The sequence below is a fragment of the Manduca sexta genome, chromosome 4, assembly GCF_014839805.1.
Source record: "Manduca sexta isolate Smith_Timp_Sample1 chromosome 4, JHU_Msex_v1.0, whole genome shotgun sequence".
NCBI lineage: Eukaryota > Metazoa > Arthropoda > Insecta > Lepidoptera > Sphingidae > Manduca > Manduca sexta.
Genome location: NC_051118.1, coordinates 2,939,391 through 2,963,390, shown reverse-complemented (window position 1 = coordinate 2,963,390; position 24,000 = coordinate 2,939,391). Strand labels below are relative to the sequence as shown.

The 24,000-nt window shown below is 34.7% G+C and overlaps 2 protein-coding genes across 4 annotated transcripts in view; one reads left to right on the top strand and one right to left on the bottom strand.

Moving 5' to 3' along the window:
- The window catches only part of LOC115445905 (zinc transporter 2), a 22,813-nt gene extending 18,568 nt beyond the window's left edge, over positions 1 to 4,245 (top strand). For all 3 annotated transcript variants that reach the window (XM_037441326.1, XM_037441317.1, XM_037441321.1), the window contains exon 9: positions 1 to 4,245. This exon is cut by the window's left edge and continues 1,301 nt beyond it. The gene's annotated coding sequence lies outside the window, so the exon portion shown is untranslated.
- Positions 4,246 to 6,948: 2,703 nt separating this feature from the next.
- LOC115445887 (SH3 domain-binding protein 5-like) lies at positions 6,949 to 23,864 on the bottom strand. The gene is made up of 10 exons (XM_030172376.2): positions 23,659 to 23,864; positions 22,023 to 22,214; positions 21,433 to 21,621; positions 20,459 to 20,580; positions 17,065 to 17,246; positions 16,538 to 16,731; positions 15,285 to 15,504; positions 14,835 to 14,994; positions 14,102 to 14,272; positions 6,949 to 13,617 (listed from the first exon to the last, which is right to left on the bottom strand). The coding sequence occupies exons 1-9, from the start codon at positions 23,707 to 23,709 to the stop codon at positions 14,155 to 14,157; spliced, it is 1,428 nt and encodes a 475-aa protein (XP_030028236.1). The 5' UTR covers positions 23,710 to 23,864; the 3' UTR covers positions 6,949 to 13,617; positions 14,102 to 14,154.
- Between the last annotated feature and the right edge of the window lie 136 nt (positions 23,865 to 24,000).

Here is a 24,000-nt window from a genome sequence, read left to right as displayed (position 1 = left end):
AAAAAGAAGAACTTGTACGTTCGTGAAATGACTTAATTCTATCTTCTCTAGTCTCTCTTACTATTTCTTAGAATTCACTTAATTTTTCTTTGTCTTACTTACCTGAGATTTTAAAGATTTGTAAATAAGTCATAGCAGTTTTTTGTTAAATTATTCACTATTAAATGGCAATAAGTTTTGATAATAACATAATCTTGTGAAGACATACATAGCTACTGTTTTAGACTTGTAAAGAATGTCCATTCGATTTAAATTATTTTTGGATTCATAATCTACACTCCCTAATAGTAAACGAAAAGATAATTGTGAAAAAAACATTAAAGAATTTCATACTTGTCACAGAAATGACAAATTTATTTATTATTAAAAAGAAAACATTTATTGGGGCTCCTTTTTTAAATATGTAATAAAAAAAATAATAGTAATGTTTTTGATAATAAACTCATTATAAACAGGGTTATAAGAACAGTTTTAAAAAAGGCCCTGTTTAGTTTTCCTTGATATATCCATGAGTGCAAGTATTTTCACGAAATTAACAGATTTTACTGACATGAATATAAAAATAATTTAATAACCACGACTATATTAAATGTTTTGTTTTGACATTTTGCTGAATTCGTAGCTTTAAATATGTATTAATATTAGTATAATTAGTGAACACGATATTTTTAATGTTGAATCGTTGTACAGTACAATATTTTTTGTAGCTTTCCATTATTGTGTAAAGTTTAGTGTTTCGCAAGCGTTGGACGCTCGAAACCCTTCTACAGTCTTCATTAGCTTCTTCCAAATACTAGAACTTGTATACTTAGAGTAGTTTTTCTAGCGCTTAAATCGATCAAAGCGCTTATTCGCGAGCATTTGGCGTGTTTAATGTTAAAAGTGCTAAATAATCGACATGTAAACCAAAGTTGTAGTAGGTTTTTGACTTAAATACCTATTGTTTTGCTAATGTTATGGTACATATACCTCTATTATACGACTAAATTTAATATTCATTATTATAGTTATAAATGCCCGTTCACATTGACACTCGGAAAACAGGAAACTTAGCCTGTGTCTTGAGCTATGTGGTTCATCGTTACATATTATAAAACAAAGACCCTCGCCGCGTCTGTCTGAATTTGATAACCTCAAAAACTCCCGAACGGATTTTGATTTAGTATGGAGACAATTTGAGACCCTGGGAAGGAGATAGGCTATTTTATTATTCAAGAAAAACTCATTTTCGTATGTAAAGCTGCAAGTATAAGCTAGTAAAAATTGCACATAAAAAAGTAAATTCGAAATTGTGTAACGTATTTTTTCTATGTTTACATCAATTGCATATATAGGCGTAGTTATAGTTAGGTGGGCACCACAAAATCAAGACATTTTTTACTTCTATGACATATGCCTTCCCCGAAAAACTATACGTCAATGTGCAAATATCGTCATAAAAAAAATATTAAAATCGGTTCATTCGTTTATAAAATATAATGCCACACACACTCAAATGCGCATACACAGATACTCATGACATATGTCATATCTACACAGATACACGGATACACCGATAGACACGTAAAACTTATAATACCTCTTTCTGTGCAAGGGGTTAAACACTAGTCGAATGTGAACGGGCGCGAGGTGATGCTAGTACTTTATACAGGGTGCGTGAATATGTTGTAAAGGTCAATTGTGACTACACCAGTTGAAACGTGAACACAATTAGTATTTATATTGTATATTGTTCACATTGTAGATTATCGTCGACTGTTATTGATGCTATATCTTATTAATGGGTAGTTAGGGTTTAAATTGCCACCACAGTGGTATATAGTATGAAATGATATTTTAAATATAAAAAAATAATTACAATCACGATATTTCTTCTAATCATAATATCTACAATTTTTTTTTTGTAATCAATAATTATGTGATTGTATTAGCATTTTGTATGGTAATCACAAGCCATGCGCCTATGCACTAAATTTAAATTTTGTACGCCTAAAAAGCAAAACATGTAGATACTTTTTAAAACTTAAGATCTTGTACAAATTTATTGTCACTCATGTTTTACAAAATAAATATCTATATCTTCATGATGTGTGGCTGTTTCGACTCTTAACCGATCGGTTATGTTGCCATACGGCAGTTTTTAACTGATCCTAACCGCTACGACGGAACTATAGCGAAAATGGACCAATCAGAATTGAGGTTATTTGACGTGCGTATAAGTGACATATTTTGATTGGTTTATTGTAGTTATTGATCTGCAGTTAGGGATCGGGGCGTGTATTGAAGTCTGCTGGAGTGGTTGCATTAAAATACGTAATTCGATTTTATAATTTTTTAACTTCACAAATATATTATTGCAATTTTTTTTTACTTTTTGGCAATTGTAAATATTTACCGTCCAACACAGGTAGACTGTACTTTTTTTTATAAAATTACTATATTTTTGTCGGTTACTAATTTTATATTTTGTCTAAAAACATTTGAGTAGTAGAAGAAAATAAAAAAATAAAAATTAACATTTAAAAATAAGATATAGCTTCAGCAACACGTCAACTCATTCCCTTCGTATATTTAGTGTTAGAAAATATAACTTGTATATGTAGCGAAATAATTTTATTGTTACTCGTTATTTTATAATCGTTAGAATTAAGCAGTTACATTAATTTATTCATCGCGCACTTTAAATTATTTACCACTTTGTTGATTTTGTTTTTATTTTTAGATTTCATGACGTTTCCTTGTATTTTTTCTAGGTATTGTAAAAACGGCAATGTACTTAAATTAATTAATTTATACAGATCCAACGAAGCTTTATTGGTGTTAGTGTATCTTGTTTCTCTATAAGGGCGCCAGTCAATAAGTAGAACGGGGAATAAAAAACAGGAATTGTATTTGCAGTTGTTCTTAGTTGCGTAAATCGAAGTACTGTTCACAAAAAATAATCTTTAAAACCTTATGAATGAACAAGAATTGCTAAATTAATCATCGGAATATATATTTCGAGTTTAGACACTTCCCCTCGCTCCCCTACAGGCGCTCATTATCTACATTTCATAAGAAAATACTACACCAATTTCAATATCAAAGATTTTTATTTGCTCAACTAGGAAATTATTGAATGCGTTCTAACTTGTTTCTTTTTCGATACGTAATTTGTCTTGTTTTAAAGTTTAATTATAATTAGGGCATTTTTTTAAATATAAAAGTAATATTACGAAAAAAATTACAGTTTTTTTTTTTTAATTAGTTAAATTGTTTCACATTAATTATAATTTATTCGATGGTAAATTTTTATTTATTGAAAAATGGCCCTAATAAGAGGTAATTTGACGGCCCCCAAGAACAAAATCTTATCTGCAAAATATCAACTCAGTATTAAGGTTTTAATTTCAGTGACAATATAAATATCAATTACTTATTTCAAAACTATTGATTGTTATCAAAAAATAATTTATTTCATATTTTGAGGTGACTAATTGATTTTTATATTTTCACTTAACCTAAAACCGTCATACTGCAACTAGACATTTTGCAAATGAGATTTTGTTCTTGAGACTGTTGCGTTGTTTGTCAAAGGTGCTATCGCGTCTTGTCATCAATTTTGACCATTATTGGACCATTCTGGATTGTAACTAGATGGGTTTTAGTTTAGTTTTAAGTGAGACTGTTTATAATCTGTAGTCGGCATTATGTTAAAAGACTTTTGCACACGCTGTAAGAGCGAAATTTATTTAGAATATTTTTTGGAAAAAAAGATTTTTTTGAAGTTCATACATTAACGTTGGGGTTAAATTAGAGCCGTGGTTTTAGAAAGTATGTAATAATTTAAACTGAATTTAAAGACACTTTCTAAAAGCAAAGGGTCAAATTTGACCATCGGTTCAATAAATAATTAAGTCAAGGCGCAATGTATGAAAAAACTTAGCAATTACTAGGGTCGTAGCTATGACACCTTCCTACAATCGTTAACGCTAACAGAAACAGAAAGATGTATGGGAGTGACATCCTAACGATAAGATTATCGCTACGATATGTCATTCTCATCCACATCGTTAGCGTTTACGATTGTAGAATGAGATTTTGGAAACAGTCCCAGATCTTTTAATATTTCAAATAGAATTCGCTCTTACTGCTATATCGTTTTTTTGTTGTAGAAAATAGCGTTATAGAATAGCAGTTTACACCATATTGTCTTAGCTCAATTTAATCCATATACATAAGTTATAATGTAGATTGTACGGAAAATATAAGTTATATGGCGGAGTGTATGCTAAGGTGCCACGCAGCGTAACACAACAGAGATTTTAAATAAGCTTGGGTTATATTACTGCTGTTTATTTGTAGCCATGACGCTTGCTGTCAAGCATATTCGTATGGCTATGTAATTAATAAAAAATGATGATTGTTTTGCCTCCACGCTTATGAGTTAGCGTCCCTCCCTCTGGAATCGACAAATAAAATACGGACGTTCATATAGAACTTCTTGTCCCACCTTCTATGGGTGTTGTACCTGGACATACATGTTAACAAACTAGTGACCGTCCAGTGGTCGAAATTAATATATTTGTAACGCATATAAAAAATATCTTTCTGTATTCTATATGAATTTTTATTACGGAAAATCTCATTCTCCTGTGTGCGTGTAATGTGCTTACAGAGGGGTACTTCACGTATTTATATATAGATTGTATTCTGCGCTGCTATGTCCTGCCTTTTCGGTACTTTAACATACGCTCAGCCAGTTTCATTCTTTCCTATATACTATTTATTTTTCTCTTTTTTCTGTGTCTTTTCAGTAAAACTCTATCTTACTCTTTGAATATTTCTATTTATGACACTTTTGACACCTGCGGCTATCTTCTGGACTTATTATACTTTAATATGAAAAACTGTTTAGTTTTTCAAATTATAAATCCTTTATAAAAACATAGGAAATATAAATACGTTTATATTATAAAACTAACATTACGAATTTAATTTTATGATGGAAGAATTCGTCAGTTATAAATGTCATTTTGGTTTTTTTCTTTTTTTTTACTAGCATGCCAAAGTGACCCCCTGCACCAGGGGCCTTATTCTCTATCCCGCACGTTATTTTAAAAATGCGTAACAAACACGTAACACAACGCGTCTTGTTTAGGACTATAGAAATTTGGCTTACAGGGCCCTTATTCTGTATGATAGTGTAAACGCGTAACGCGGCCGTGTCATGTTATCTTCGAGAAATGTGTGTGGAATGGTATTCTGTAAGCCAAATTCCTATAGTCCTAAACATGATGCGTTGTGTTACGTGCTTGTTACGCACTGTTAAAATAACGTGCGGGATAGAGAATAAGGCCCCAGAATACCATTTCACGTACATTTCTCGAAGATAACATGACACGGCCGCGTTACGCGTTTACACTATCATACAGAATAAGGGCCCTGATGGTAAGTGGAGTTTGGTCTAATAGAATGTTGACTGATGAGAGATGATTAACCCTCGACAGTTGGCACCGTTATTGAAACTGTTGCTCATGTTTACTTATCTATGGAAAACTTCGCGTAGAATATCACTCCTTTACCACCTATGTTATAAAGTTGGTTTTATCGTGGCACAATAACACTTGCGCGGTTTACGCGCGGTTACCGAATGAATCCCACTAATTATTACCAAAGCTAATGTAAATGGTTACGGACTCTTCGATTATCGACTCGCATAAGTTTATGAGAATTAAAATTGTTTTTTGTTTTACAAAATTTAGTTTTCGAGAAGATAATACTTGTGTAATTTTAAAGTAAGGTTTTCTAGAGCTGCAGTTGTCAAAAGTGTCTCCACTATACCCTAGTTTTAACCTTAGCGCCAAATTGTAACCAAAAATTGATGTATTTTTATAATGTTTGGAGATGTTGCATTATGTTCGCTGTTTATTTCACGTCGCGTTCTCCGTCCTTGACTGTGTATGGATTTTTGTTGTAAACCATTGTGATGAATAAAATGTTTAAACTATATGTGGTTTTATTATTAAAAGCTTGGTAATTGCTATTAATTACCTAAAACTTGTTTAGGGTAGGAAAAAACATGAAATAATAATTTGGCCAAATTATTATTTATTTTATAGTGTCAGGGGCCTTATTCTCTATGCCACACGTTATTTTGACAGAGCGTAACAAGCACGTAACGCAACGCATCACGATAAAGACAATAGAAATTGGCATACAGAATACCATTTCACGCAAATTTCACGAAGATAACGCGGCATGGTCGCGTTACGCGTTTACAGTGACATACAGAATGCCCCTGATGTGAGTAACATTTAGTTCAAAAGGAGTATAATCAGCTGTATATTTCCTTTACGTGGACAGATGTGTCTGCCTACCCTTTGGCAATATCGAGTGTAACCTCATAGTTTGGAGTATGGATGAGTCGTTTGATTTGGTGGTATAAATAGTTTTATATAAGTAATAATTAAAGATCTGGTCATCTGATAACTCCCGATAAATATTTTTATCTCCTCTTACCTATTAGCCCGATCTGATCACTTGTTTACCTTGTGCTTGGACATTCATTATTCATTTTATGGACGCACCTCTGAATTTTCTAAAGTCGTGTGTATTCTTTGTGACCTATCGCTTGTTTTAACGATGAAGGGAAATATAGTGAGGAAACCTGAATATCTGAGACGCTCTGTTAAGTTCTATTTGGAGAATATGTGAAGTCGGCAATAGGCCGGGGTAGTGGTCCAAAGCCTCGTTCCTCTCAGTAGTAGAAGCTCGTGTCCAGAAGTCGGACAGTATGATATAAAATAATGCAAAGCTGATATAATTATAATCATTATTCTTTAAATTGTTTTGACATACCATATGCGTGGCTATGTTCGCCTACGTGATAAATATTTTAATTTTTAACTGATCACAGCTTGTCATGGGCATTAACTATTTCATTCCAGGTATTAAATAAAACATAAATTAATTATCATATATTTATTTGAAGGCGAGTTATCAACACATATGTACACAATGAGCCCTCACACAATACTGACCAAACTACTGACTGAAAATCACTATCTCCAACTCTATTCTTCACTGATAAGCCTATTTCACAATTTTCTCATCAACCTGTCAAACTTTTTTCTCCAAATGCGACTGTCAATCAGCAAAAACTTGATCAGTATTTATCCAGGAGCTAAACATACGCATATCACAATGTAACTAACGTTTGTACAGATTTAATATCACATACAGCGAAATAATATCGTTTTAAAGCTATCGCCGGACGCACCAACACCGCACGAGGGTTACATACGATTTTCCTGCAAATTGATTGTAGAACTATTGCAGTTCTTCACCATCATATTAACAAAAGTTTTACAATTTTTTTATATCTACTCTTTTCATTTTGATATTTAACGGCAGAGAAATGAGACAAATCATTTTTAAACTATGAGTATTGGTATTTTATTAAAAATTAAATACTTAAAGTAGGGCTGTATAAAAAAAAATCTGTATGTTGTATGCGAAAATATTTTACAATAAAAATGTATATTATGCTCATAAATTATAAAATAAAAATATATTTAATGAGTATTTTAGATCAATCCATTATTCACAGAACAAAAAATCAATAAAGCAGTAATTTTTGAATACTGATAATGCTTCACAATATTTTAAACTCTGCCACACACAATATAGGGTAACAATCGATGCAACACTCACATAGTGATTTGCAAATGTCATTATATTTAATTATAATATAGCGTAAAAAATATAGCGAATGTATTTACTTTTTCTAAGGGTAATTGTGACGGCTAAAAAAGCTGGGATATGAATGCTAAGATGATGAATTTCAACAAAAACTGGCACATAAATCCATCATTAGACGAATGTGTACGTTTTTATCAATAACTGCCTTATTCAGAGGCTCATTGGCAGCGTTTCGATCTTTACGATCATATATATGCATCTATTTGTTTTTGGATTCCACTTTTAAACCTTAACGTTATTAGAATACTTTAATTGTGTTAATGTAAAAAGTTATTTGTTAACGTTAAACCATCCAATGTTAATAGTTAATATGTAACTACCAATAACAATTATAAAGGGAGAAAATGATTAAATATGCCGTTACATATCACATTATATTTTTATAGATACCAATTTTTTTTGGTAAACCTCACGAACACCTTTCATTATAACTCTTGAAAAAGCTCAAAAATAAATTATTTTGTTGACGTGATACAGAAAAAAATATTATATAAAACATAATTATATATTTTTATAAATAATTGTATTAAACTAAATAGACCAAAGAGATAAAAATATTGTATAAATTTTTCACGGCATATTTAAACACATGTTCCATTGGCTAGCCGGCAAATGTATATAACGAAATATACATGACAAACGTTTTGTGCGAGTCAAGCTATACGCATTCTATTCACTAGGACAATTTATACAAGGTGGTATGCAGTGTAAAATATTTTAATGATTGTTTGATTACTGCGTTAGTGGCGTAGTTGTATTTCGGTGTGTTTGTAGTTTTGAAGTCCCGGTTTTTATATGGCGATAGGCTCGACCCATCAGAGTATGAGACGAAATATACAAGGCGAAAAATTAATACATTAGTTGCGCCTTTGCCTACCCCATCGGGGAAAAAAGCGTGAATATGTTTGTAAAAATAATAATTACATATTTAATTATAATGTACAGTCAGCCATAAAGTAAGTGAACACATTAAATACTTCAAAACACTGCTAGTTATTAATTTCAATAATATATCTTAATATAAAATAAAGTTTATATTATAAAAAATATTGTACTAAAGAAAATCGATTATTGAAACGGACAGAAAATATTGAACGCGATTAGCAATTTTGTATTTATTCATCTACTTATGCGGCTGACAGCACATTTGTGAGTATCGCAGCTATATATTCCTTTTGTAGTTACCTCATTGCCTGTGCCATTGAAACTCATTACAAAGCCTATTTACACCCCTTTTTTATAATGAATACTTTACCTCTAATTGATTTTACATTAAAAAATTTTACACAATTACAACACCCGCTATATTTCTAAAATTTATAACAATTTCGAATGAGAGTCGGTTACAAATTACGTCAACAGTCGACATCTGAATGATTAAGTTGAATATATCTACATGATCTTGAGATTAAAAGTGGGAACTGAGAATGATAGTCATAAATTTTCGACGTAACGAACATTTTTCTAATCAAAGTTTGCGTAAATTATCCTCAAATGGAAAATAACTTCACAATAATATGGTATGGTGAATATATCTGCACCGTTTCACGTTTAAAAAGGTTTATGTAAGGACAAAAAATATGACCTATATTTCGACTTTTTTCCAAATAAAATTGGCGTTAGTCTCAAATAGAAAAAACCTTGAAAACAGTGTAAACAACAAGTGTCATCTGTGCCAGCGAAACCTATTCGACACATGAGATCCATTCAAACTTTCCTTTACGTAATTCGTGTCCGACCCTCTCACAATGTACAATGCCGAGTCGACATGTAAATAAAATTTCAAAACACACAACAGGATCAACAAACGCATTGGAAGACTTAAATAATAATTACGTACACCATCATGTATAATGCGAAATAATTTAAATTGCATACAAAAACAACAGAGTTGCCATTTATTAATATTTTTTAGCCAAAGTTGCCGTCGTTAAAAATCAGTGGATTGCGAAATAATTATACAAACAAAATGTGTGGGATATTATTTAAATGAATATTTATATATTATAAAATTAGAGAGCAAGATTATTATTTTTTTATGAGTAAAACTATATTAACTTATATGTACACTTGGCGGGTTATGTACAGTCATCAAAACAATTTTCTTTTTCGAATTGATTTTTTATATTACTCGAAATTTCACTGGGATTGGGCGGACGATCAGGAAGGTCCAGGTATACATATAATAACGGTCACTATATATTCGTCATATTCGTGTTCCTTTATATTCGTCTGTTGAAAAGCTAATTGCATTAGTATTTTTTTAAAAAAAGTTCAAGACGCAAAACCTTTCGCTATTTTCAAATACGAATACAATTAAATATTGAAATAAACAGAAACGCTTGAATCAGGTGTCTTCCGCCATCGTATCGATTTGTAAAATTCACAAAGGTCGAACTGTTTATTTGCTTATTTAATAGAATTTTTCTACTGATTTTTTTTTTTTATTTTTATTAGGTATTTTTTTATTCATGATGACTGTGCACACAAAATGGCTGATATATACAAAAATAATATGTCGTAACTTAAAATAATACTGCAGTATCAAAATTAATATAAAATGCACATTTATACTTATATTAAACGTGTGCGAGTGTGAAAAATCATATTTGTTAAAAACATTCCGTACAATTCGTTAAACTTTTAAGTAAAAATATTGATAGCAATCGATAATATAGTTATTATTGGGCATTATAACCATCAAGAAAGTGGCTTGTACGTCTCATACTTTTATTCAATAAAACGCCGGAGTATTGTATTTCTAGTCTCGATTTTTCGAGACGAAAAATTCCGAGTTCGGTCTGAGATATCGAGAAACAAAATGACTATGGTGTTTGTGGCATACTTATGGGCAAGGATATGTGAAACTAAGCTAAAAAATCGTTTGATATACTTATAGTTGTCGAAATTAGGTTTTTTTCACTAATTAAATATTGACATAAACAAAAATCTTTGTTATAGTTATAAAAATATGTTTAATAAACGTATTATTCTGTTATTACTAAAATATCGACAAGTCCATAAAAGCAAAAAAAACTATCTAAAAATTACTACTTTGACGATATAAAATGAAACTTATTATAAATGTAAAATCACATATTCAATTAATACAGTTGACAAAAAAACGAATCAGGCGGAATCCTTCCAAAATCCGTCTATTTTCATTATAATAGAACAATTTATGTTTTATTTTTTTATCTGTAATCAGCCTTTGGCTTTTACAGATTGGATGTTGAGCTTTTAGGTTTGTAGCAATATGGTAATGAGTCAAATTTGTACAAAATAAAAAGCCGCCTGTCTCTGTCATAAGTCCTTTGCTTAACAAATTATATCGCGGTATTAAATATCACAGCGTGATGTATCAAACATGGCACACATTTGTACTTTACATACCGAAATTGAGACGAGAACTTGTTTAACTGATATTCTTAGTAAAAAAAAAAACTTAGTGATGCTCGCGGCGTCGCTCGTATGAAATGCATTTTTCGCTACAAAAAGTTCCTAAAACACCGTACGACCCCAGCGCTATGTATTTAAATATTTTTGTCAATGGTGCAAATTATCTGGATGAAAGGTAGCCTGTGTGTTAATCTATGACATTTTCTACCCGTGTCTCTATTTTCATTCAAATTCGTTCAGTTGTTTTTGCGTTTACTCATAGCAAACATCCGAACATTTTTAAAAATATTCGCATTAGTAAGATAAAACAACGCAAGATAGTTAAAACGGTTTACAAAAAAGATGAAAACATTACAATATGCATATGTTATTTTTATAACTTGATTACTATCTTTGGATCAATAGATCAATATTATAACGACAGACAATAAAGCAAAATGAATTTTATTCACTCCTGTTATTTTTTTTAATGCACGAAATATTCTTAAAATAATAAAGATTTTTCACAACTCGTACAACAATCAGATCTATTATTCTAGAATATATTAAATATAATTTATATAGGCAAGTGATTTTAGGCATTCTGTCTAACTACAGTATAACTTGTTCACTGGAGTTTTTAATGTGGCAACACTTAATAATTCTGCTCTGGATATTTATATTTTAAGCCAAATAATTAGTTACTGTTAAAATAGGTCGACGGATATTGGAACAAATATGGAGATCTTTAACATTACTTATTTACTATTAATATCTATTTATTAATCTATTATTGCTTTTTATTGCTAAGTTACTCTATTAGTTATTCTATTTTCATTTTGCTGTGGATTTATTGTATCTGCATTAGTTACTTTTGAACTTTAGTGTAGACATTTTTAAGTTCCTTACATTTTATTATTATGCTTTCGAGGAATCAGATAAGTAAAACTCAAGTTGAAAAGAATAAAAAAAAATCTCAACCATTCCATTATCTTGCAAATTGCAAAAATCAAGTGCCCGATTTTTATTAAAACTGACAACTGAAAATAGTCTCGTTTCTCTGTCGCACCAGCATTCCATAGAGCAATTGATAACAATAAAAAAATCTCAACCTGATATTTCTTAAAACTGACACCCCCAAATACTCATGTTTCTCTGTCGCACCAGCATTCCAAAAACCAAGTCTTCAGTCAAACCTAGAGATGGCCACATTATAAACTCCAGTGCAGTTTATTATCGTTTCACTTAATGCTAGTAATTTTTTTTTCTAACAACCTACACATCTACATCTCAACAAACTTAGTTTAATGTTATAAGCGTTATACTAGCTTTTGCTCGTAGTTCGTCTTGAAATCAGTGGAATGGTAGTATATTTGAGAAATTACGAAAGCATTACAGATGATTTTTTTAATAAAAGCTATCAACGTCTTTAGACGTAAGCTAGATGTTAACGACGTTATTAGACGTCAGAACTTTCTCGTTGATTAAATCTGTAGTTCGACGATATTCTTCCATTATACTGTCTATAATACCACGAATTCCACTTTTTAAACCAATCGAGATTTATGTATAGTACCGCCAATAGATTTTAAAGAGTTTGTGCTTAAGAATATTTAAAAGGGAAGATAGGGGAGGGAGAATGTCAAATATTAAGTAAATGGTTTGTATTAAGAGCTATATTAGGATAAAAATCCTAATAAGTATGGACTCTACGCACCATTAAAATTGACATTGTACTATTTCTATTTGAATTCATGTGTATTAAAAGACGTCCAAAGACGTCCTGTTAGACCTATTTTATTTTCCTATTTCCCTTTCATTTTTGGAGATTTGAACAAATTTAATTTTTAGCATTATGCTTTAATATTATGATATTTTTTATGAGAATGCAATGATTACTTTTTATTGTTTTGATCGCTTTATACTTTTTAATTAAACCTTATTCGACGAAATATTTCTTACGATTCACTAGGCAATGTACTTATATTATGCGTGTAGGCAAATATTTTATTATCGACTAGTTTTGTGATTGGGAACTCAAAATGACGACTCTTTGTCGTGCGATTTTTAATCGCACTGCCACATAAACTTTCGATAGAAATCCCTAGACTAACTTCAACACAGGGCATTTTTATAAAATTCTAACTTACCAAATGTAAGGTAAGTATATGCACGAATTTTAATAAAGCAATTTGATAGACAATCCACTTTTATAATTGAAATGCCTGAACGTTATTGTCCTATGAAGACATTTGATTACTTCAAATGTAAGGACGTGCGATTAGGTACCGTTGGCTCTTTTTATTCATTCAACATTTGTTGATGTAATATATGTTTCAAATTCGTGCGACAAAAAGTCGCACCAATCCCATAACTTTGTGAAAATAACGCTACTCCTCGGAATGTACTGATCATGTACTATTGTTACTAAAGCAATTCTTAATTTACTACAACTATTTGTCGTTACCTTTGCTCTTCTCTATCTATTAACAACATCTGAAACAATAAAAAAATTAACATAATATTGAAGCCAACATATCTGTAATTTTTATGGGTTTTGTAAGTTTAACCCTCTTATTCATAATCGTTTTTTATCTAAGGACGGTGCATTGCTGTGATAACAAGTCTGTTGCTCAGCTTTGTTTATCTGACAGCCAACTAGATTCAAGTTGTATCTCAATATTAGTCAATCACAACGGCCCTATGTCTACGCACTGCGAATCCTGCCATGTCGTCAGCACTGAGAAACAGACTTGTTATCACAGCAATGCTCCGTCCTTGGATAAAAAAGTCTATTAATAAGGGAACAAGTTTAATGCCAATTACAGATCAAATGCTAAGCTAATTTATAACCACAGTGGCCCACTAGTGTGTCCGGGACCAGCCAGTGTATATCCGGTTCTAACAGGCCGGCGTTGTATCGACTGTCGAGGTGTAATCTCTCGTCAGTCGACATTTCATTAGACCACACTCTACTTACCGTCAGGTGCAGTAGGGCGACTATGCCGTGCACGTCCCCCCGCGCCTCACCGGTTAGTACCGTCCGTCGGGCGAGCGGCGCACGGCGACGCCGGCGAGGCGCTCGCACACCGCCTCCAGCTGCGCGTCCAGCATCAGCGACGCTATCTGATCGTCTGTCAGCATCTCCACGCTGGAAACATATAATTTTTATATAAGTATACTAAAAAGTCTTATATATTTTTGTTGAATTATTTAGAGGCGTTTTTATGTAATTGATGTAATTTTTTGTTTTAAAATTGACTATAAGCAATGTTCAATGATATGAGCATTGAATAAAAATGCACTGTCAGATTAAATTCATACGATAATATATCGTTTGTACTAAGTTAAAAATGATACTAATAAATTTTGTTACGAAAAATAGTATGATAAATTAAATAGATTTTAGTTTTACCGATGAATAAACATTTATAGAATAATCGCTATATGAAAATAAGGGACTCTCGATGGAATCGATCCACAACCTAGATTCACAGTGACAAGTTAAAGATCAATATTAAATAAATTTACTGGATGAGAAGGCGTCCGTAGGCTAATGGACAAGGATGACTCAGTATACTCTCAACGCAAATGAGCTAAGAACACGTGAAACTGAATCTTTGTATATATTCTGTGCGTGCGTGCGTGTGTGTGCGTGCGTGCGTGTGTGTGCGTGTGTGTGTGCGTGCGTGTGTGTGTGTGTGCGTGTGTACCTGGCGAGGCTGTCGGTGTCGGAGTAGCGCTCGTCGGAGGCGGAGGAGCCGTCGGTGCGCGCCGGCGAGCGCGGCGAGCGGCGCGCGCGCGGGGAGGCGGCGCGGCGCGGCGTGCGCGGCGCAGACATCGACCCGCGCCGCTCGCCGAACAGCGACAGCCCTGCACCACCACACACATACACAACCGTGGCAACCCTGTCTGACACTCTATAATACTGGCTATGTCATTGTCAATCACTAACGGCTGTTTTCAATAAACGATCCTAATTGTAATATTGGATCGAATTCTAAGAATAAACCAAACAAAATAGATAACAATATATAAAAAAAAAATCCCATTGATCCATTTTCTAGAAAGTTATCGAAATGGCCGATGGGGGACGTTTATTAAAGTAAAGTCTAATAACTTTCATTATTGAGAAACACACTGATGACCTCGATCATACTGACCTTGAAACATCTCCTTGACCTTCTCCCCAGTATCATGCAGCAGAGCGTCCAAACTCTGGCGGCGACCTTTTTCTAATTCAGCGCGGATACACGCATTCCTCTCCGCCGTCCTGATGATGCGACGCGGAGACGCTGCGGACACTTTCGACTCCTGAGGACTTGGGGGTGACAGCTTCTCTGGGGTAGAACGCGGTCTGAGGCAGCATTTCTCGAAGCTCACCTGGGGAAATTTTGGACACACTAAGTTATAAGTGAAGTGTGGTGTGAAAATGTGGGACACCTTTGTTAGCGCAAAATGAAGATTGGAAAGTTTTTTATGGCGGACATGTTACTCAAAGACGTGCGGAATGTAAGCATCGGTAAGACTTGCACAGCTCCTCTAGTTTGTACCAACCTCCTCCGGGCTAGACGTGTCCAGGTCTATCTCGGTCCAGGTGTCGGCGTCCTGCGGCGCGCGCGCATCCGCACTGCGCCGGAGCCACTCGCGCACGTTCGCCTCCGAGCTGGACTCGCACAGCTCCTCCAGTTTGTACTCACCTCCTCCGGGCTAGACGTGTCCAGGTCTATCTCGGTCCAGGTGTCGGCGTCCTGCGGCGCGCGCGCATCCGCACTGCGCCGGAGCCACTCGCGCACGTTCGCCTCCGAGCTGGACTCGCACAGCTCCTCCAGTTTGTACTCACCTCCTCCGGGCTAGACGTGTCCAGGTCTATCTCGGTCCAGGTGTCGGCGTCCTGCGGCGCGCGCGCATCCGCACTGCGCCGGAGCCACTCGCGCACGTTCGCCTCCGAGCTGGACTCGCACAGCTCCTCCAGTTTGTACTCACCTCCTCCGGGCTAGACGTGTCCAGGTCTATCTCGGTCCAGGTGTCGGCGTCCTGCGGCGCGCGCGCATCCGCACTGCGCCGGAGCCACTCGCGCACGTTCGCCTCCGAGCTGGACTCGCACAGCTCCTCCAGTTTGTACTCACCTCCTCCGGGCTAGACGTGTCCAGGTCTATCTCGGTCCAGGTTGTCGGCGTCCTGCGGCGCGCGCGCATCCGCACTGCGCCGGAGCCACTCGCGCACGTTCGCCTCCGAGCTGGACTCGCACAGCTCCTCCAGTTTGTACTCACCTCCTCCGGGCTAGACGTGTCCAGGTCTATCTCGGTCCAGGTGTCGGCGTCCTGCGGCGCGCGCGCATCCGCACTGCGCCGGAGCCACTCGCGCACGTTCGCCTCCGAGCTGGACTCGCACAGCTCCTCCAGTTTGTACTCACCTCCTCCGGGCTAGACGTGTCCAGGTCTATCTCGGTCCAGGTGTCGGCGTCCTGCGGCGCGCGCGCATCCGCACTGCGCCGGAGCCACTCGCGCACGTTCGCCTCCGAGCTGGACTCGCACAGCTCCTCCAGTTTGTCGCTCACCGTCGTGTTGGTGTCGCTCGCCGTGTCCGTTATTGTTGACTGGTCTACGTCTGAAAAGATGAAAGACCACTTATAAACTTTCTATTTTGCACTTTTACAAGATAAAATAATATGTATTCTAATTCGATTACTTGTATGGCAATTTTCATGAGAATTAATTTAGCAGAGAATTTTACGTCAATGATATTTTGTGTTTTTGTGGTGGTGCACAGAAAATCATGGTTTCAACACCAGTTTATAAAACAATGGCTACCTACACAAAATCTAGGGGGAGGAAGAAAAGTGAGATAGAGAAAGAGAGCTGGGGTTAGAGAGGAGGGGAAAAGGAGAGGGGGCCAGTTGCCCAGAATACTGCCATGCATGTAGCATGACAGTATGCTCACCATTCCGAGCCGACTGCCTCCTAGACCGATGCCGGTGGATCTCATCAGATATCCTCTCCAAGTTCCTCAACGCCGAAGAGTACTGCTGCTTGGCCTCAGCCACCTGCTCCTCCAGCGTCTGGATCCTGGCCTTCTGAGCTTCAAGAGCTGTGTTGATGCGCGCCTTCTCCTCGAAATATGGTCTTAAAATAAACAGTTATGGCTCGGTCAGACTTATTTAGTAGAACATTTTTGACTCTATTTCCATTCACCCAAGTCTGATTTTAGTAAATCATCATTACTTGCATCGACTTGTCTGCATTGCAGTGTGGGAAAGTTTAATACGATAATGTCTGATATTTCTAGTATTCTAACTTCGCTAAGAATCCTAATAAGAAATGGTTATTTGGTAAAAAAAATTGTTAATTTATCTTGATCACTACATCAATTTAACCAAAACTTCCACATGCAGATCTAGTAAAATTATATAATCAGTAAAATTCCTTAAAACCAACTTCCAGCAACTACATTAGTTAAGTTAGCTTTCCTAATAACCACCTTCAAAAATTACATAATAAACTTTAAATACTATAACATATATTTTTAATTTACAGATCAAGTCGATTCTATCTTTATTCTCTATGATTTTTGAAAAAAACCTTGACAACTTCAATTGACAACATTTCAAAATGTAAACGTGCCTAAAACAAAAATACCATTTCTTAATTTTTCTACTCTGAGTTCGATTATGATTTTTTAATGTTTTTTTAATACTTAATTTCGAAGAAAAAAATTAAAAACCGAAAAAGGCTTGATGACGTCACATATACGGTTGAATGAAATAGTTCCTTGGTCCACCTTATTATTTATTTAAAAAACTAAGACACCGTCTTTTGTCAATGTCAAATGTCAATATTACAATAGATACGTCACAACTGTCACTTTCAACGAGAGAGACAGAAACAAAAAAACGGTCACTACATTTTTTTTTACTGGAAAGCAAAGGTCACTGCGTTTTGAGCCGTATATGTGACGTCATTTGGAGCTTACGTCGTTTTAGAATAAAATAAAATTCAAAGTGAAAATCATGAATGAAAATATTTGCATTTCGAAAAAAGAAAAAATATGGGTCTCATCATTTTAGATCTAGTTTCATAAAATATAAACATTTTGGTATGTTGAAAAAATTAAATGTTGTCAATTGCATAGGTAAGAGAATACATACATAACATTCACATCAACTTACCATATTTATATTTTCTAGAACATTAGCACATGCTATACGACACATTTTTAACAACATAAAAAGGGCATTTAAACGACTGATATTTGTGTAACAATATATGAACAGAAGGCATATACTGCATGCTTTATTTGACGGACACGGGAAAATGACACTTTATATGGTGGGACTATATTAATCTCACCAGTTAAAATGATGGCCAAAATTCCTTTATATCAGCAATTTTTTTCTAGTTTAATTTTGCAAGAAGCCGATATGACGTCATACTTGCGTGTAAGTTCAAAACTACCCGCACTAACGGCCTGTTTGCACATTTACTTTTCTACTACTTGAACTGCATCCAACTTGCACCTTGTTTACGTATTGCAAACGCGGCTTATAACAGCTACACCCACCATATATACATTGCTTTCAAATATCGATCGCTTACTTCTGCCCTTCACGTATGGCCGAAACCTACAAACAAACTAAACCGCTATAGTAAAAATAGACCAATCAGAATGAAGCTCGTTTGACACATTCAACGATGACTTATTGCAATTGGTTCATTCTTACCAATAACCTGTAGTTTAAGGTTCGGGGCCGTTCAAGTTATACGTAACGTAATTTGGAAGGGTCTCGTAAAACGTTACGATAAGTTACAGGGGTGGCGGGGGGGGGGGGGGGGTAGTCGTACAACGCGTTATGTACCATTGTTTTTTTCTTTATTTTATAACAATAACAAAGGTATTTTAGTGATTTTCCGGTACTTTGCGTCACATAATTGTGAATAATGAAAAAAAACATCACTTTAGAGTTACGTAACTTTTGGAGGGGTGGATACAGGAAAACGTTACGGCGCGTTACATGGGAGAGTGGGGGGTCTAAAAAAGCTTCAAAAATTGCGTTACGTAATACTTGAACTTAGAGTTAGTTTATCGGAATCGGCCGTTACACATGCATTACAAACAAAAATACATGCATATAAATAAAATCAAAGTACCGAGTGAGCTAGCTAGGCGGTGGCGGGCGGTGCTCGGCCGATGCTCTGTGCTAGACAAGCAAGTATACGGGTCATTGTGGTACAGCCGTATGCGTGGTCAGGGAATGAGTGAAAAAAAAAGTGGCAAAAAAAAAAAAAAAATTTAAAAAAATTATGCGACTATGTTGAGGCAACTTGTGTCGATTGGCGATAGGTAATCATCTCTCGTCGCTGGTCACTCGTATTTCGACACTATTCCACTTACCATCAGGTGTATTTTGCAATATCCGAATAAAGAAGCAAGGTAGGTTAATGATGTTTATGTTAAAATGTGATTATCGGTGCTCATGAATGTATGCTAGCTTGACGTAACCTTCGATCTTTTTATGGGTGATTGAAAAGGCTTTTTTTTAAAGTCATATTGATGTTATAAAGTAAAAAAATTTACATTTGGATAATAGTGGATGTAAAGCAACTTAAAAACCACAGTTCTATTGGCATTATTTGTCGAGCGATATTGATTAACCATGTTTTACTATGTTTTCAATATGAACAGTTTTTTTACATTGATTTTTGCACACGACTGTACCTAAAGGACATTACATTCTACAGAAAGTTAGTTAATGAAAGTATATACCAATCTAACGTAACTACAAGTATCAAAATGCAGAATTGTAGTACTTTTCTTAAACAGTTCATTAATTCGTCGCTCTGAAAGTCAAATCTGATAATACATTATTTTTAATGCATAATAATAATTTAAAATATATATATATTTTTTTTACTTTCTGTTGACCTTCAAAGCAAAGATTTGCAAGCTCAAAAGTGATGACACCTTATTGTGTATCGATAAGGTTTAATATAATCGATAAATGGCCATGACGAATTCTGTATGTATCGATTTTTTTTTATTATTTTAAAGATACACGTGAGATGAAAGTATTAAATATACAAAAGTCACTTTTTAATTGTTCATAATTAATAAAATTTACTGTGGGAAATTGAATCCTTGGAACTATTTTAGAATTTTAAAAAAGAAATACATGTTTTTTATAGCATTCATAATTAATAAAACATATTCACTTATAATATTCAAAACACACAAAATTCGCCAATATCATATCCAAAATACTACGAAAGAAGGCATAGAGATTTTTACAGACTAAACTCTCAATGTGCATAATAGTCTATAATTGTCTATGATCACATACCTGGACTTGGCTATGTGCCTTTTGAGCGAGTTTTGTAATTGTTGAACCAGGGCCGTGGCGGCTCTATGCGACGCTGCCTTGGTCCGCTGCGTCACCGTGGCGTGAGCTCGATCCGACTCCGCCTTAGAAATCGGGTAGTTGAATAAATGCAAATAGAATTTCGGGTATGGACTATGAAAAAAATGTTGAGTAAAAACGCTTGTATGTATCTTTCACTTTTCAATATTAACCCCCATAGTCATAGACTTTATTTATTAAGGACGGAGCATTGCTGTAATAACAAGTATGTTTCTCAGTTCTGACGGCATGGCAGCTTTCGCAGTGCGTAGACATAGGGCCGTTGTGATTGGCTAATATTGAGATACAACTTTAATCTAGTTAGCTGTCAGATAAACGAGCCTGAACAAACAGTAAGCCGTCAGATAAACAAAGCTGAGAAACAGACTTGTTATCACAGCAAAACTGTCCTTATATAAATAACTTTTATGAACAAGGGGGTAAGACTTTAACGATATTTCATTTGACTTATTAGTGGTCAAATATATTGTGTCTAATGCAAATTAATATTTGTATTATGCATGGTTCGGATATTTTTAGCTTCGTTTTGATGTTCGGCAAGGGTACTTTATTAACTTTACACACTTTACATGTCCCATAATCACGTCAGATATGGGTGACAAGATCCTTTATATGGATGATGTTTCTTCAATTCTTGCAAACAATTTATAGTGTGTACGATTCTGGGTGCATTTCCATCGTATCCAAAAGCAAGTACGAAGAGAATTAATATATTAGCTCTGTGTCTATTAGTATGTTCAAAATGAGAGGCTCACTTTTCGCAGCCACATGCTCCACGTTATCGATGAAGCCACCAGAAAACTATGCATCTACACCAAACCGACTTGGGGTGCGCACCCAGATAACGTGCGCACCATATATAAGCATGTTATTGAGCCCATACTTCTATACCTCACCTGGTTGACCCTATGCGTGGCGTGGTTGAGCATCTCTTGCCAGGCCGGGTCGAGTGTGACCCCTCCGTCCGCTCCCTCGGCCAGCCGCGCCAGGCCCTGCTCCGCCAGGTAGACCATCTCTCGTGCCGCAGCGTGCGCGCTGTTCGCCTTGTCGTACGTCACCGTCGCCGCCTGAAGCTCTTGGGAAGTCTGATGAAGACCCAACAATCATAGATGTGTATCCAAAATAATCTATTATTTATAACACATAAGATTTTATTGCTTTGTAAATCGCAAACCAAAAATGTATAGCATGACGGTATAAGCCCTTATAATAGATTTACGCGTTCAAACAAACATACAAACAAACGCTTCAGTTTTATATCTATATATATTATAAAATAAAGTCCCCTTTCCAGTCTGTCTGTAAATGATTGATTTTCTCAAAATCAACTTAACGGATTTAAAATTTGGTAAAGAGATAGTTTAAGACCCTGGGCAAATATATAACAGGACTTTCATTCTGGAAAACTCCTGGAGCAAAAGATAGTAATAGTATAAGTATGTAATTAATGTGTCTATACAAAGTCAATTAAATAAACCATACTTACAATATTAGCTCTAAACCTGGCTTCATAATACGGCCTTGCTTTGTGCACACTAGTCCCGAGCTTCTTCGTGAGCTGCTGGATGCGCAGGTGTCCCTCGGCCAGCAGCCTTCGGAACGCGAGTCGCGCCTCATCCAACTCTACTTCGAGACGGTTTATCTCATCTGTTGCTGTGTTTAGACGCTCTAGCTCTATCTGTGAAATAGAGTGGTGGTTTAAACACTATATTATAATTGGATAATTCTTCTTGTCTTGATAGCTTAAATAAAAATAAATAAAATAAAATAATTTATTTATCACATAGGTGAACAAAGTTGCACTTATGATACGTTAAAAGAATTTATAAGAATAATTATTATTATATCTAAATAACAATTAAAATACTTTTATAACTATGGACATTTTATATTAGGGATAAAATTTATAAGGGAAAGGGAAAATACTATGGATCCTCTAAGTTTTAACTCTATTTGTACTTCATTGAATGTCCTGGAAAAAGATTATGGTAAACAGTTGGTAAAGATTATAGTAAGTCAAATTACTGTGACATGAGTGAAGAATTTGTATTTTCCGAATCTCACAAAGTTGTGGTTAAGGCAGCTAAAGGAACTATAATATTGGATATAAAATTCTGGACAACAAATCAATTTGATTATGTTAAAACTGTTGCTTATATTTTAGAATTTATAATATAATTTGGAGGCTGTGTTATAAGATCAAAATTTAATTTTGTATAATTATGGAATATAAATACTAGAATCAATTATCTTTCTCTAAATGGCACATGATTGTAAGTATAGTGAATTTTTATGCTATTTAGAAGAGTAGCTAATGTACCCTGGAAGCTAAAAATATTTTAAGACAATATATCAATACTTTCTCTGGAATCTATATTGGAAAATGTTATTAATTCTATAGGAAACATAATTGCAGATCCTTCATGCATTTTAAAGATACAATGCGGACTTTTTTTCATTTTTGATTGCCTGCATCACATCAACCCTCCAGAGATTCCATTCTATATAAAATGTTATAAAAATATCCAGTGTTAGAAAACCTGTAGATTTAAACCCAGGACCTTTCATTTACACTTATTGGTTCAAGTCCAGGACCATCCCTCCTCCTCCCTCCCTTAATTTATAAATAAAATCTAATAGGATTAGGCCATCATAATTAATTTGATTCTCATGGTAAATTATCACTAGTGGAACTAGGAAGGGAGAGGAATCATGAATGTGATGCCTTTGTAGAAGAGAAAAGAGATTTAAATATTTGTCGGCTAAGTTTAAAAAATTAAAATATTTTGCGTAAGTGCGAAAATAGTAATAGTATTCTTTCTAAATATAGTAATTTTAAACTACTTAGATAGATATATTATCACAAAATAATTGTTGTTCGTCAGAGAAATTAACTTATTATTTATCCCTGAAAAAATAAAATTATTGTAATTGCATAATAACATCGTAATCGGCAAAACTAAAAATATTTCAGGAATATTTTATCAATGCCAAAACACTTTCAAATCTGTGCCAATTGTTGTTTAATTCCGCATACGTTCCACTTAATTGCCCGTTTATTGTCAATCGCCGAAAAAGTGTCTCAATTCCACTGTTACCTTCAAAATATCGATTATTTTCACCTGTACTCGAGGATCTAAAGCTTCGCTGCATTCCGCCGCGCAATCGTTCATTGTTTTCTCAATACCGGTGCATCTTAGCCAATGTTACATTGAACAATAAGCTTTTGTGATTTATTCCCTTTGTACTTTTGTATAATAAACATCACAAAAAATCATTTTTGTAACCAAAAAGATGTGTCGTTTTGTCAAATCTCCGATTTTGTCAGATTTTGTTGCCTACTTAGGAACAGATTATAAATATAAGCTAATTTTATTCACTACTCCGAGCTCTAATACAGATTATATAGTCAAAATATCAGAACATTTTAGTCGATTTACAATTAATTCTTTCTTTTTGAAATA